Source organism: Vanessa cardui, chromosome 21 (assembly GCF_905220365.1).
Source record: "Vanessa cardui chromosome 21, ilVanCard2.1, whole genome shotgun sequence".
Lineage (NCBI taxonomy): Eukaryota > Metazoa > Arthropoda > Insecta > Lepidoptera > Nymphalidae > Vanessa > Vanessa cardui.
In genome coordinates this window covers 12,391,767-12,408,617 of record NC_061143.1, presented here as the reverse complement: position 1 = coordinate 12,408,617, position 16,851 = coordinate 12,391,767, and the positions used below count along the sequence as shown (strand labels likewise).

At 35.0% G+C, this 16,851-nt stretch overlaps 2 protein-coding genes across 2 annotated transcripts in view; both read left to right on the top strand.

The window, feature by feature from the left end:
• The first annotated feature begins 159 nt into the window (after nucleotides 1-159).
• LOC124538874 (B1 protein-like) lies at nucleotides 160-4,547 on the top strand. Its single transcript, XM_047116117.1, has 7 exons — nucleotides 160-298; nucleotides 932-1,079; nucleotides 1,396-1,529; nucleotides 2,173-2,412; nucleotides 2,487-2,513; nucleotides 3,632-3,877; nucleotides 4,220-4,547. Exons 4-7 carry the CDS (start codon nucleotides 2,368-2,370, stop codon nucleotides 4,364-4,366), a joined length of 465 nt encoding a protein of 154 aa, XP_046972073.1. The 5' UTR covers nucleotides 160-298; nucleotides 932-1,079; nucleotides 1,396-1,529; nucleotides 2,173-2,367; the 3' UTR covers nucleotides 4,367-4,547.
• Nucleotides 4,548-5,430: 883 nt separating this feature from the next.
• The window catches only part of LOC124538873, a 31,897-nt gene continuing 20,476 nt past the window's right edge, over nucleotides 5,431-16,851 (top strand). Inside the window, exon 1 of the mRNA XM_047116115.1 lies at nucleotides 5,431-5,814. Within this exon, the coding sequence (XP_046972071.1) occupies nucleotides 5,772-5,814 (43 nt within the window). The 5' untranslated portion in view covers nucleotides 5,431-5,771. The remainder of the gene's footprint in view (nucleotides 5,815-16,851) is intronic.

The following is a 16,851-nucleotide window of genomic DNA, read 5'->3' as shown; positions in this document are numbered from 1 at the left end:
AGATCGCTACAGCTGCCTTTACTCGCCTTTAACTTGCTGAAAATCCGGGGTCGTGATGATGCATTACGTCATTAAGGCAAATAAATAATAATAAATATAGTCTCTTTGGTGAACGAAGAGTATTCTAAGTTATCGAAAATAAAACAGTTTGACAGTTTGGCAATTATTTAATTTGCATTCGTTTCGGTTTAAATTTTGTCGTGCATCATGTTGTGGCTCGATAATCAACTTCATATCAATAGCTATAGTGAGTTTAAATTACTCCAAAAGTTTCAGTTTGATAAGTAATACTGTAAAGGTAAAAATTAGTTTCATATTTTTATAGTATTTTGTTATATTCGGTGCAATGCTTCGCGTTTGTCATTCTTTTTCTGCATACGATTTAAGACGTTAACTAAGATTATGTTTAAAACCTGCGAGTTTTACATTACATGCAATATACACAGGGCTAGTATTAATTTTATGCCACTTAGTGAAAATTGATAATTTTTTTTTTCACTTCACTTTTCGAGCTCTCATCGGATCTCCACGTTTTAAAGTCCTGGGAAATCAGTTTTCAATTGCGCGGCATACGTTGCAGCACCTAGTTAGAATTATTTAAACAGTTGACCGGTGAGTAGGACTTGCGCGTCAATTCCTGTGTGCTGATGGAACCACGGAAGATACCGCCACGTAGGGGCCAACAGATATTGTACAGTTTCAAATCGATCGGATAAACATTGAGTTTCCCTTAATGTACGAAAAGAACAGCATGGAGTAGCTTATATTTTTTGAGTTTGAAGAAACGTTTAGTAGCGTTCTGTCGAGAATATTCCCAAGCTGTAAATAGTTTCTTTAAACTCAAATAATATAAGCTACTCCATTCTTTTCTGTTTTCTTTTCGTTTCTTTCAAATCATATTTAATTATGATCACTATGCCGTTCCCGGCAGCGTCCACGATGCTGGTGCAGGTGATGGTGACGACGATGCTGGCGCTGGGCGCGGCGCCGTGCGTGTTGCAGCGCGCGTGCCCGGCGCGAACACCGCGCCCACCATCCAGTGTCTGCATGCACAGGCTACACACAGAGGACGGAGACATGTTAACAATTTACTTAATATTAATTATATTATTTACAGATACTTTCGGATAAATAGATTGATAAAACAGCAAACGTTACCAAGACGTAACTTACTAAAGTTGGCTTATAAAACATCAAATCACATATTCGGGGGTTAAACGAAAAGTTTTTTTGAAAACCCTTCTGTATCAGATGGTATTTTAACACACATATGTAGCTTTGATTGAGTTAGCTCAAACCCTCTTAGAATTGCCATAACAGTGCAGTTTGATGGGTAATGCGTGTCTATTTTAAACTTTATTTAATTCAATTGGATTTTTTTTCGTTTGTTTCCAGACCAAGATGTTCCAAAATGTGCTAATACTCTCTCTCGAAGTTTCTTCACATAATTTATTTGCCCGGCGTATAATATGTACTTTATTTACATAAAAGAGCCACAAACAAATACATAAAGAGGAAATATTCGGTGAGTAAGTGGCGTTGTTGTACTGGCGCGTCCGACGACTGTTTACTAAACATTGTATTGTCCATTATTTTATACTAAAATGACTCTACTACGGGTCTCACGATAAATCTGTATTTAATTATGAATACACTGTATGCCAATATCCAAACGAATTCACATGTTTGTGCCATAACTATATACATATAACTATATTTTCAAACAGTTTGCTATTAATGCCCACAGCATTATTCGTCTATGTATTGTTGTTTTTTTAAATTGTAAAACCTATCGCATTCAACATACAACTTTAGAATTAAACGTTACCAATTAGTGTTTTCAATTCTGTTGTACACAATTTCTAAGCAATTTAAACAGGCTTAAAGATTTTGCTAAGCGTGTCTCCTGTATGGATTTTAAAGTGAAGTATGGCTGTCCCGTTGATAATATTATTCGTTTTAGAGATTATAGGTAGTTCATAAAATAACTTGGTTACGCGCTGCGAGATAATTGGAACCGTAGTTTTCCAAACCTGTATTCGGTAATAAATAACGTAGGTGTAACTTTCGACACTCTATGATCTCCTGGACAAAACTAATGTTATTTCTATGCATTTGTTTGCTGGAAACCACGCGTATATAGTTATTAATTGCGACTTCAATGTCTTTCAGATAGTGAAAATTATAAACTCGACTGTTTATCGCATTGATTACGATAGTAGCGCGTCGTCGGCCAGCGAGGATGGGCAAGCACTTAAAGGCGGAGGAGCGCAGCTGGACGCGCGAGTACCACTGCAAGCGTTGCTCGGGCTGCCGCTGGTTCCTGTGTTGCGTCTCGTGTCGCTGTTCCTGCTACAAGGAGGAAACATGATGTTCATTTTTTTATTCGCCATGTTTTCTGGAGTCCATCAGGTAAACTTTTCGATGATTATTTTCTACAAATTATTTTCGTGGCATGTCTCATGAATTGCTTGTATCTTTTTCAGATAACAGCTAACTGTAAAAACTGTATGGTACGTATACCGCGACGTTACTTCTACTTATTTAAAAATCGGAATAAGATACTTCAAAAAAGTCTTTCATTGTTTTTATTGCCCGAATCGGGAAACAGGTAGGTAATTTATAAAATTAATATTTTTATTTTAATTAATTAAAAAACCGGCGAGTAGTAGAAGTACTTAAATTTTCTCCTATTTTTTCATTAGACTTTCTATTTTGGTAAATCCTACCTGTATTGTTATGTCATTTTTCGGCACGTCATTGTGGTTTTGTTTAAGGTATTTATAAGGTTTATAAACACGTTTTGTTGTGGAATAAACAAAACCTAACGTTTCTATAACTATTTGGTATAACTTTCGAGTAGTATGTGGATCGAAATAACTTTTATTATTACTTGGTGGTAGGGTTTGTGCAAGCTCGTTTCCTCACACTAGTATATTATATATAGTGTTGTTGTGTTCCGGTTTTAAGGATGAGAGAGCCAGTGCAACAACAGGTACAAGACACATAACCTCATAGTTCCCAAGTATTCATTGCATAACCACTGCCCCATAATAATTTTTCTATATATAGTTAAATGTCATCATTTATCATCAGGTCGATCATTTGCTCTTTCGCATTAAAGAAGGAAATAATCAAAAAATATAATATTATTACAAACATTTAATAAGTTGATTTTCCGAAGTGCGCATCTAACATGATGATTGTCGTATCCATATCTCTGTTGCTCTAGGACCCCCAGTCCTTTCTGTCCCCTTAAATACGGACCTGAGCTAAACATATCATGAACAGCCTGTGAATTCCCCCTGCTGGGCTAAAGGCCTCCTCTCCCTTTAAGGAGGTTTGGAACATATTCCACCACGCTGTTCCAATGCGGGTTGGTGGAATACACACGTGGCAGAATTTCTATGAAATTTGTCACATGCAGGTTTCCCCACGATGTTTTCCTTCACCGCTGAACACAAGATGAATTATAAAGACAAATTAAGCACTTGAATCAGCGGCGCTTGCCTGGGATTGAACCCGCAATCATCGGTTAAGATGCACGCGTTCTAACCACTGGGCCATCTCGACTCAGTGAGCTAAACATATGCAATCATTGTATCAGTTATATACAAGAACACATTGACAGTTGCTCGGTAAAGACGAACGGGCAATGTTCCGCGCGCACTCCGACGCCTGCCGCGCGCAGTCGCAGGTGGAGCCGCAGCTGATCGAGAGCATGCTCGGCGGCAAGCTGGTGGATGACCCGCGCCTGAAGCGCCACGTGTACTGCGTACTGCTCAAGTGCAAAATAATCAGCAAGGACGGCAAGCTGCAGAAGGCCGCCGTGCTGGGGAAGATGGGTACTCGCCTCGACGGCAAGAACGTCACCAAGGTAACACCGCTCTGATGTTAGTCGTCGTTTAATTGTAATTTTAGGAAAATGGTACATCTCTAATTTATTTTGTGAGGCTTCGCTTGCGTTTTACGGGATTGGTTGTCATGTGTTATGAAAAAGTAGCCTATGTCCTTTCTTAGACTTCAAATTTGCTTCATACTAAATTTCATCAAATTCAGTTCAGCGGTTTGGTAGCGATAGAGCGACATATCTGTCGCTCTGTCTATCGACAGGCAAGCAGATTTGCTTTCACATTTATAATATTAGTTCAAAATAAAAGCTCCTAAAGTATAGATCTGGAAGTTATTTAGAAATGATGGGCTAATATTCTGTTGTCAGGTCTTGGAAAATTGTGCTTATCAACCCGGTGAGAATCCAGAGGACCTTGCATGGAACCTATTCCGATGCGGGTACGACAAGAAGGCTGTACTCTTCGACTTCATGCCTGCGGGGTCGAATGGAACGGACGAGAACGACGCCCTGTAACTGATGCTCCGTCGACAGATGGCGCTGTAATGAAATTATTGTAATTGTATTTAATGAAACTTGTGTTATATTCTATTCATTGTTCTGCTATAATACTCTACATACTTCAAATAATTTGAATTTTTTATACATTTTGTGAACAAGATTATTTTATAATAAATTGAAATTATTTTTTCCACCATTTAAATTCTCTTTTAATAATAACAAAAATAGTCTCGCAAGAAACATAATTTTCAGTGAATAGAATAATTTTTACGAATATGTAAATGAATATGCAATGAAATTCGGCTAGATATCTTTACCTCGACCTACGATCTAGTCCTGTACTATAGACTAATGGCGAGGGGCTGGATTACTGACGTTAACTAATAGAATATAGACAATTAAAGTTTAGCACATTGAAATGTTAACCGAACATGGTTACCACGAATGAGTCAGTTGAAACGGCCCTTTGGTTAAAACGTGTAAAGTTTAAATGTCCAGGGCGAGTTCAAAACGTTGCAAGCTCCCTTGTTTTGAAATGAGCTTATCGCCTCTTAGCTCGGCGGTAAAAGGAAATATCGCATCCTCCACTTATCGGATGAACTTCTGCCACACGTGTATCATGATTCACGAGTAATGTTTTGTTCCGCAAAGAAGAGGAAGCAGTTATACGACACCTCTCGAATCAAATGAATGATTAGCACACGCCGCAGCGTCTCGGTATAGGCTCCAACGTGTTGAGAGAAGTGGAGGCGTTTGCCCGACTGTGAGTTACCTACGGTCTGTTATCGCTTTAATTAAGTCTTTGTTACAAGGTTTACCTCAGAATTATACGGCAAATAATCACTTTAATCAATATTTTAACAGTTGCAAATCTAGTAGCATATTGTGACAGTTGTAATACTTACCTCTTATAAAATATTATTTAAATGGTTTTAACTACGATCGATTGCCTATATTGTAAATACCTAAGAATGCACAAGCAAATACGCTTAGTAGAAAATTAAGTAGATCATTAACAAAGTAAATTGAGAGAAAATAGGACATTGAATTAGACGCACAATAGTCAGCGTTGTATGAAATATGCTCGTCATAATATGACCCTCAATATGCGCAGCTAGTTATGCTAGATCGCTGGTTGCATTACACGTAAGTGTAAATTATGTACGAAAGAGCTGTGATCTCAGTGTAGGCTGTAGGCGTTGACCCACAAGTGTAGAGCCTGCACGCGAGCGCTGCGCCAGTATGCACGTACCTTTGCCCAAACGCGCCACGGATTGATTAAATTCATGTATATTTGAGCGCGAACTTTTTGTGTTAATGTGTTGCTATGTTTTGTGACGCAAGATTCGATGAATAATTATGTGTCTTTGAAATTAGTTTAATCAGTGTAGTGTTCGTTTTTACATAAGTGCCGTATCTAATGTGTGGAATCCGAGCGAGATTTCGAGGGATCGTTCTTAAGCGTAATTATTTCAATATATTTAATTATTTTAACAAAGTTTTTTTGTAGGGCAAATAAGCATTTACTTATAAAAATATTAACTTGGAATAATCTTAAATGAAAATATTTGAATAAGTTATTTTGCGATTACTATATATTTAAGACTGTAATCCAATTAAACTTGCACTAATGAATAAATAATTATGATTGTTTACATGTATGTTTATTAATAAATAATAATTTCTCGACATTATTGATGAGTTGTAATTAATTACATTTTTAATACAAAAACATTTTTAATATCGACTCCCATGATTCAATTACATATTACCAAAGCAGATTAATTATAAACATTCTGGAAAGGCAATAGTGGCATGTTATACTTAGCTATTTAGTCTTTTAAATCATTTTCAATTAACATATTCATGTACCTAGAACTGCAATCATCAATTCAGAAATTAATGAGCAAATGCACGTAGGCGGTTATGATAATATCTAATCAGTTATTGTAATTTCCAATACACATTACAACATAGACGCTATTTTTATAATTATTCTAGAAAAAGCAATAACTTATTTCGAACTGGTTCGAAAAAATGCTATAATACTTTAATCATTTACAATATTATAATATCTTATCAATACCTGTTAAAATGTTTGTTGTAATAAACTACTCTTATAAAAAAAGTTAACTCGTCTTCTATATTTTGTTTTTTGTGAATTTTAAACATAATAAGCTCCTGACCGAAATGCAGTCATTGGACAATCTTTGAACATATTGTTGCAAAATGGAGCACTAATCACAGGCGCAGTCTATCTTCCCCCATTCGCAATCTGATAGTATGAAAATCCAACATGAACAGCGAGGGATAAACTGCAGACTTGACGTACTTTCCGTGATACGAGAGTGTGTTTGGTCCAATTGTAAGAGATCTATGTACCTTTACTCATTTCGTAATCGTTTTAAAGTAGATAAAGTAAAGTAACAGCCTGTTAATTTCCCACTGCTGGGATAAGGCCTCCTCTTCCATTAAGGAAGGCTTGGAACAAATTCCACCACGCTGTTCCAATGCGGGTTGGTGGAATACATATGTGGCAGAATTTCGATGAAATTAGTCACATGCAGGTTTCCTCACGATGTTTTCCTTTGCCACCAAGCACGAGATGAATTAATTATAAACACAAATTAAGCACATATATAAAATGGTGCTTGCCTGGGGTTGAATCCGCAATCATCGATTCAGATGCACGCGTTATAATCACTGGGCCATCTCAATCAGCTCTTTGACGACCTCCGTGGTCGAGTGGTGTTTCCATTGGTTTAAAGTAGATAAGTAAGTTTAATAAGCTTCTTAAGTTTTATATAATTCGGCAATGCACCATTTACATTTTATGCTCCAGCAACAAGCAATATGCATAGATTTCACTGTATATATTAAACCCTGTACAATTAAATTGATGTATATTTATATACTGCATTTAAATCTTTTCGTTCTTTCTTTTCACTGACCTCCAATTGCATAATTATGTTTTTAAAAATATAGTCTTCGGACACTTATTTTTAATATCAGCTTTATAATCGAAAAGTATCGCAAACGTATTAGAGTTACGTGGATTTTTTTATCGAATTGTGAAATATAGTGCGAGTGTTTAAAATTCGGCTCGGGTTATGAATTGCAAAATCTGAACTATAAATAAAATAAAAAACTCGAAATCAGAATGTACTTTATTCTAGGAGGCTTAAAAATTTGAACAGTCATTTTATTTAAATGTAAGCGTACCAGCGGTTCAAAATGTAGATTTTGCCGAGAACAATCGGCAAGAAACTCAAAGCACACTCTTTTTTTGAATTCATATATATGGCATATGAATAAATATAGGTATGCACGTATACTGTTTGGAAATCTACGAATACAGTCTTCACGGTTTATCATCGTCTATTATTCATGTTTTGCAACAATCCTTATTATTGTAATAAATTACAAGATTAAATGAATTAATTAATGTCACAAACACTGGAGCTTTTAATAACAGAAATTAGAGCCTCTAGATTTAACAATTTGAGAAAAACATAGTTATCCTGGTCATTATAACTAACGTATTTATACGAGGATTGTTGCTGACTCTATCAAAACGAACTACATTATTGTGAGCCCTATGACGACTCCTATATACTTACAATGACTATTGTAATACTATTAATGGCTATTTTAATGTAAGTGGACATTCTTTATATTGGAAGTTCTCAGCCAGAAAAAAGACTGGGCGGCTCTTTAACTTTCCACAGGCAATTTTAGTTTTGTAAGAGCTTGCTATTGCCTTTGTGAGCGTTAGAAGTTGTACAGAAGTAGTTTTAAAGCTGGTAGGGTTAAATTGGTCCCGTATGTCTTATTTTATTTCATTTTGGGACTTTTGGCCTACACAGGTACGTCAGTGCCATTGTGTAATGTATATTATCAGTTTATTTTATTAAACGTGTGAAATATCAGTCATATATTAATTAAAATAATTGTATTAACTAACATGACTTTGTATTTTTTAAATGTTGAAAAAGAGTAACTACTGAGTTTTTGCCGGTTCTTCTCGGTAGAATCTACTTTCCGAACCGGTGGTAGCTTCACTTAATTGTTAATTGTAAATTCAAAAGTCCTTGAAAAGCCCACTTGAATAAAGTTTATATTGATTTTGATTTTGATATACTGACAGATGACCTAAAGTATGACAAAAATATAGAGGTTCGCTTTGGGAGGGTTTTACGTGACAGCCCCGAAACATGAGAATGACCTTTTTAAAGCTTTCTTTTCTTTTTCCTTTTTCTTTTTATCATCTGACAGTTTTGGATAACATTTACCAAACGCAGATAATAATTATATTCGTTTTCTAATAACGAGCACGCGTGTCTGCAGTGTTAGTTGTTGCGGATCCCCGATTTCTTCGCCACTTTCAGATCAGGGGCGGATTCATTCTGACAAAGGCTGAGAAGCAGTAATCGCTATATTTTCAACTACTATAGTTGACGATCTAAACATCGGTGCGGGCAATGCAATTATTTAAATTTTATTTTATTTCTAAATATAGGTTTGACTGATGACCCGAAATAGTAGTTATTATTTTTAATTATCATAACAATACCGGATTAACTTAAGTGCGTCGATACACGTGAGGTTCTATGGCACTACTTCATTATCAAGCGAAGCGCGTGGGCGACACGGGGGCTCGGCTTATGGTCTGATCTTTAATGCTAAGCCCTCGATACTTTGACACGGGATCAACAGAGTTGAAGTATATTTAATAATATGATTAACTTACAAATAAGGCATATTACTTAATATAAGACAACATATGTAAATAAACCTTGGTATTTGTTGATTTTTATAAAGCAGTTTCTTCATTATCAATGTTAATTCTTTGCTAATTTTAACTAACTTTTCTATAATTATATAGGTACTTTCTATGTTGTGGAGGAGTGCCTTTGTCACGAGTATTGTATTATGTCATAGAGCTCCCGTACATATTATTATACAAATTTATTTTAAGATATATTATGCAAATTAAATTTATAATACTAAATAAACATACCTATTTAATGTAATTATGAAAATTACTAACTACTATATTTCTTGCTGAATCTTCTCGATAGTAGAAAAAAGCTTTGGATATAAATATCTAAAATGTCGACTCTTTTAAGAACATGCGTAAATAAAACTATGTTTTGATTGAATGTAACCCTAAGTTGCATTTTTAAGTCAACGTTTACTTAGTTTCAACTTAAATCTTAATCTTATAAAGAACTTGCTTTTTAATTGTGATAACTATACAACTTTTTCAGTAAGAAATAACGGAAAGGAATAATTTAAATTTAGTAAGATTTTTGGTACCAAGTGTTTTGTGATCTTGGGAAATAATTTAGATGAGCAACATTTTGAAGGTGTAACTTGCCATCAGCTGGTCTGTCTGTCTCTGTCTTGCTAAAACCATTTCAAAAATAGAACATGATTTGACAGCCCTGCTTAAATCGATCGTCATTAGTCATCGGCTTCAGAACACATTACTGTGCTTGTAAGATTCACGTGTAAAATATCATAGTGTAGGAGTCGCGTACACTGTCATTACTCTTCCTAATGTGTTAAGCAGATCTATGTCTTTATGATAATTACTTAGATACACTGTTATTATTTTGCGATAATTGTTATTTTGATAGCTTCGGCGGCTTAGTCATGGTTTAGTGATTAACTTATAACGCGGCTGATCAAAAGATTCAGGTTTGAATTCAAACCTCAGGTCAGGCCAGTGAACTCTCAACTTGGTAATTGGTAGTTGTATTGGTAGCGTACGTTCTTTTTCATTATGTGACGCCGCTGTATGAGCAATTAATCTTTTCCCTCGTGTCGTACTCAAGGATGATCTCCATCACGAGGAGGATCCTTATTTGTTTGAAGGATTTTGTCGCTTCTCTTAAGTCTTATATAAATAATCGAGTCTAATATAGTATTTCCAATATTAAAATATTACAAGAGTTCAGCTTTACTCCCATTTTAACCCTCATAAATCGATCTTATTTTCGATCTAGTATTATAATAGTCCTCCACATTCATACATTATCTTGCAAAGTCGACAAGGGAAATATTACCTAGTCCTTTTTATGGTTTGATTAGGATAGTCAAAATAATAATATTTATACGAAAAGCTAAATATTAAAATACTCCCACGATCTAGGAATCTATTAGCATCACTAAATAAACATCTGTTTTATAGACAGATTTAATAAACATAACGGCCGATTGGACAGCGATATAAATCGGCTTGTGATTCGAATGTTTTGGGAAATGTTTGTTATTGAGCAGGTCAGTGCGCTGCACTTTTGATTTCGCGCCAAAAATATTAATGAGTAATCGAACCGAAGATGGCGTCGACAAGATGGCAGACCATAAACCATAACCGGGCAGATACAATGCTATCTGTGGAATATTCGCAATAAGTATGGTATTATTGGCCGGTTATAAGGAAATAAAGGCGAGGACACAACCGCTTCTGGTCGACGTTCAAATTGTATAAAATTTATTGAAGCTGCTTTTGGAACGATCGGCAATTCCCGCTCCGCCGATTTGGCATTATTATCGGTACTCGGACGAAATATGACAGCGGCTTAATAAGCGCGATGGAGTCATTCCTGTTTGCGGATTCGGTGTTTAAATCAAATATTTTATTAGTTCGTACTGTTTATTTTGATACATTGACAAAATAATACTTATTCTATATTTCATTAATCTATGAGATCGCTTTGATAAGTTACAATGTTTTAATAAGAGTCGTTAAACCAGTGTCGATGACGTTCTCTGGAGCGATATCAACGATGGAGGCCCGCCACAAACCCAACAGACAGGGTATATGATAAATTCTATTAATATGATAGTATAATAATAAGTTCGGAAAGTAGATTCTTCCGAGAAAAACCGACAAGAAACTCAGTAGTTACTCTTTTTTAACATTTAAAAAATACAAAGTCATGTTAGTTAAATACAATTATTTAAATTAATATATCCTGCTTGGAAGCCAACAGTTATTAACTCCACGCTTTTTTATCATTTATGAAATCTTGTATCGAATAATATGCTTTTTCTACCAAAGTATTTTTTACAAACGATTTAAATTTACTAAACGGCAAAGTTAAAAATGTCTGCGAATACTGGAAATGTATATGCACTATTGAGCTGTAGCTGAAATTTCTTGAGAAAAACACTCAATGGTCTCGTAACCCATATATAGAATGATTTCACACGCTACACCAAACTGGAAAGAGATAATTATCTCCCATTTACTCGAGTGTGGGCTCAACGGGTAGCCAGATTTTAGTCATGTCAAATTAATTTAATTAAGTGTGTATTTAAAAAAATGATCAAATATATTTACCTAATGAATAAAAGTACAATTAACATTTCAGACAAGTTACTATTAAACATCTGATTCTTGATATTTACTTATTTATAAATTTGACACTTTTCCAATATTCTACTTAAATACCTTTTATTTTTATATCTTTAATATTTAATTATGTATGTGGTTGGATCCTCAAATAGGCTATCCGATGGTAACTGTTATATGGTTGAATGGGTGGTACTTGGTGGCACCCAGACAAGCATGTTAAGCCCTGCCACAAATGTTATTTTTTATTTTGAAATTCCCCATAAGCACGTAGAAGACACATTTTTACGAATCCATAAGTATATCGCAATATCCCACAGATTATTACAAACTTTGTAGTCAGTTAAATTAAAATATATTATACTAGCTTTTGCCCGCGACTTCGTTCGCGTGGACTTCAGGTACGTGCCGTCTAGTCTAGTAATCGCTTAAAATCGCTTCGTAAATAAGTCATTATTTCTCGTACAAAGTAAAGGATAAAAAATGGTTATTGTGGGTTATTCCTAAGAGATAAACATATACCATCACGGACTTTTTTGTAGACCTTTTTAAGTTGTACAATACTGTAGTACATCGTTTTGATCTATCTTGTAGGATTCAGTCAGCGTTTGCATTGTAAGCGCAAAAAATGTGTTTTTTTACGACCTCACATTAGAAACCTCAAAAATTGTAGCCTATGTGTTATTCTGATATATAAGCTATATTGTGGTAAAGTTTCATTCCAATCCATTCAGTAGTTTTTACGTGAAAGAGTAACAAACATCCATACATCCATACATACAAACTTTCGCCTTTATAATAGTAGTAGGATTGTATTTATTTATTTTTCCTTATGTTTCACTACATGTAGATTGCTTTTATTGGTATTTTTCATTATAATCTTTTAGTTTCTGTATGAAAAAAAGTACATTAAAATATATTAAAATACAGCTTACAATGCAATCTTATATACATACCGACGCATTTTCTTTAAATAGATTTATTAATAATAATAATTTAATCCGTTTTATAAGTAAATTGATTGCTAGAGCGTCTGTTTAGCTTCCAAGTACGGGTACAAACTATGTACAGACGTCGGCGTTGCGCGTCTTGTGCGAGGCACGCAGACTCCAAAAGTGTATCCCACACAGCCCATCGCAGCATCGTTACGAAGTACGTTAAACCACGATACGAGTTTAGTTCTATTGTTTATGACACATTATGACCAAAAGCATAATATATGCCATATTCGACCGATTAATATGTACGCATCATAAAAAATAATGTGATACATAGTTGAGCCTTTTAAGCATCGCAAGAACAGTATATCATGTATAGTATAAGTATTAAGACAGTTTAAATTAACGTTATTCTGTTTAGAAGACGTATAAATTAATACTCTGTCTAAATGTATGTCCTCTTACATAACTCTACAGCTGTTTGATATACCTAATTGGAAAGTTTAAACGTTAATGTTTATTTATATAAATATCTTTTAAAATAATAAGTTTATTATAATGGCTTGACTGTGTGTGTGTGTATACGTGCGTGTGCGTTTCGTTCGCTTTGAAAATGCGCTTTAACGCTGCAAAAATCCGTTCACGCGGTGCTATAACCAATCTGCGTCCTAAATGTCCCTCTGCTGGGTCTTATTTTGGAGAAGGTTTGGTGCTTCCTCCAACACCCTGCTCTAATGCCACAGATAAACGTGACAACGAGCTTTGGCTCAAAAAGAGCCATATCTGCATGTTATCATTCACCAACGAGCACGAAATTATGCATAGAATTATAAATACAAATTAAGTACAGAAAAATTAAGTTGTCCATACTTGGATTGGAACTCGAAATTATCGGTTAAGATTCACTTCTGAACCATGGGACATCACGGTTTATAATCAATCAAAATATATATCTTCCTTTACTATAATCAAATGTATCATTAAAATAAATGATCTTATCTGTCGAAAATAATAATACAACTCGGCCTACTGGGGAACCTACAATCGCCTTTAGAATGGCTTTAAGCATAATAATAAAAATTAATTACGATCAGTGAACAATCAAGCATTGCCTAATGCGACATATTCCTTGTAAGGGCAGGTATTATGTCCCACGTGGGCGACGCTCGCCGCCCAACGCAGCCAGTGGGCTTTAACCGCCCATTTGACACGTATCGATGACAAGTATGGCCATAAACACGGCGGCATATCGCGGCACATCGCGGCACATCGCGGCATATCGCGGCACATCGCGGCACATCGCGGCACATCGCGGCACATCTCGGTACATCGCGGTCACATCGCGGTCGTATCGGTCACGTGTCATTCATTTAATTACACGGTACTACTGACCTTAGAAATTTAATCTAATTAGCCCAAAACCTACCAAAATTAGTTTTGAAATCTTAAAATTAAATCATTAATCATCTATTTGATTCGATGTAATAGAAACGTAATTTAGTATGAGATTACTTTTTTATATGTAAGTAAGATTATTTCTTATACTTCTCGATGACATTGTTTTATACATATTTAATACAAAATAATACCACCCAGAACCAACTACCACAATGCGAAGTGTATATTCATCAAATAAAATCTGTTTGCAGCTTGAAACACACAAAGGTCACTGGTTATTTACTCTTGAACCTATGACAATAGTCATATAATAATTTTGGCAAAGTTTTACTTCGTAGTTGGACGATATTTCTATTAAATATTAATTGTAAAGTCTCATTAAAAGTAATTTATCAGTAGCATTGATCCTCCAATGCAGAGAGAAGCTGCGCAGTACTGACATACTTTCTAATCCATCTTGACAATGGAACATTCACTGATTGTTATTTAAAAATATATAAATCTGAAAGTAAGACGTGTAATCGCGAGGAGTTAATGCGAAAGAAAAATATTTCAAGCAGTTGTATTGAGTCGTTACAGCACTCAATCGAGTGTTTTCATTGTTTCCAAATACGGCCGAGTATCTGATGGATGGTGTTCGAAGTGCGCCCACGTCGAGCGCATTGCGCCCGCGCACCGCGCGGCCACGCGCTAGGGCCGCCCGTCTCTATAAGTTTAAGCGTAGCTGTTTTAATAATATTATTACTTTTAACATATAAAAATACTGTTAGAAGGTTAAGGTTTCAATTTCGACTAAGTATAATAATTTGTTTTCAAAGCATACTCTCGTGCATTCTAGTAACTGACTTTAATCTAATAACTTTTTTAAAAAAAATGCCAATCGAAGAAAATTAATGCCTATTATGTACGAATTTTATAATACGCTACGATAGATTTATAGAGTCTATTTAGGTTATAATTTTTTATTCATAAATAAATTAACATCATATACAAGTTCATAGTTACAAAAAAGTTATTAGTTATAATAGTTGTTAAATAATCCAATGCAAGAAACACACCAGAGCTCTGATTACACAAAACGAAAGACAAAAAAACCGCAGCTACAATATTTAACCAAATTTATGAATAACCTCTTTGTTCAATTAGCTGAAAAGTAAATTATGTAATGACCTGGATATAAAAAACAAGATTTTATAAGTAAAAATACAATAACGATGGTTAAGAAATGATAATATGATAATGGTCACCTCGCGTGGCCAGCCCTGCAACACTCCTAAGCCTAACCGTCTCCCCACGGCGCGAGCGTCACCGCAGCATGCGTCGTGTCGACATGCACAAATTGCCGCACTTTTTGTTCTAATCATTTTATTAGCTCATTATGCTAATCGACGATCATTGTACTGACTCGTGACGATCATCGACCTCATGTAGGCTGGGATAGCAGACATGACTAATGTCGAATTTGTCATAGAAGTAACGCATCATTAATAATGATCACGAGATAATTATCACGATCCTTTTTATCAAAATTTCACCGCATTTATTTCATTTTTGGGCAACAACCTCATAAAGCTTGGAGTTTACACCACCATGCTATGCGTTGTAGCGACACATGTCTCAGAATTTTTACTTAAATATTCTTCCACTTGTTATGTGACCTGTGACACTTAAGTTACTGGTTCAGAACCTTAACATATAACATTACTGAGCGAGGTTAGGGAACAAAATATGTAGAAGGGCCTTCTCAAGACTCGCCTATTACATAGTTAATATACTGATTTAGTGAATAGCGACTGTCTATTATTGGACAGCGTTTTCCTCGCTGTGGTACAATATACATCAGTAATAAATATTTTTATTAAATCTTGACGACCTCCGTGGTCGAGTGGTATGTACACCGGTTTTTATGGGTACGCCATTCCGTGGTCCCAGGTTATATTCCCAGCCGAGTCGGTGTAGATTATCATTAGTTTTCTATATTATTGTCTTTGGGTGTTTGTGGTACCGTCGTTACTTCTGATTTTCCATAACACAAGTGCTTTAGTTACTTACATTGGGATCAGAGTAATGTGTGTGGAAGCTATAAAAACATAATGTTCGCTATGCCACTAATAGGCTCTTAGTTTCCATGTAAAGCTTTCATGGCCTATACGTCACTTTGTCACAAACTCGATCCATAATTTGACTATGTTATCTGTAGTCATTAAAGTCACCATCACTTAAGTAATTTATTGACAATAATTGCGCTCAATAAAGATCGGTTTGAGGAAAATTGAGTTACAAGGAAATATTATTGGACTTCACTTGAGAATGAGTTTGTTTAATTCAGATTCATGCTAAATGAAAACGTAATTTTTAATTATAATGAGTAATTAATTTTTGAGGAAATTTAAGTAAACGTTGAAGTTTAATTAGTGTTAACTGTTATGTTTATTAACCTTTTTATATTTCAGGAATATAAGCCTCGTTTAACGTTTAAAGAAAAAAAGTATCCTTTTAAGATTTCCCATACATTACGTATCGGAAATACAACATATACTAACTGCTAAATCACAAAATTTGGCAAGAATCAATATATTGTAGCCTAAGTATAGGAAAAAATCAGGAAGTCGTAAATTTGGTTTTATAAGTCTATTTGTCTATATATAAATCAATAAATAAATATGAGACAACATCACATACATTACTCTGATCCCAATGTAAGTAGCTAAAGCACTTGTGTTATGGAAAATCAGAAGTAACGGCGGTACTGTTTATATTAAGTGCGTTCAATTTCAGTATAAACAACTTTATGTATTACA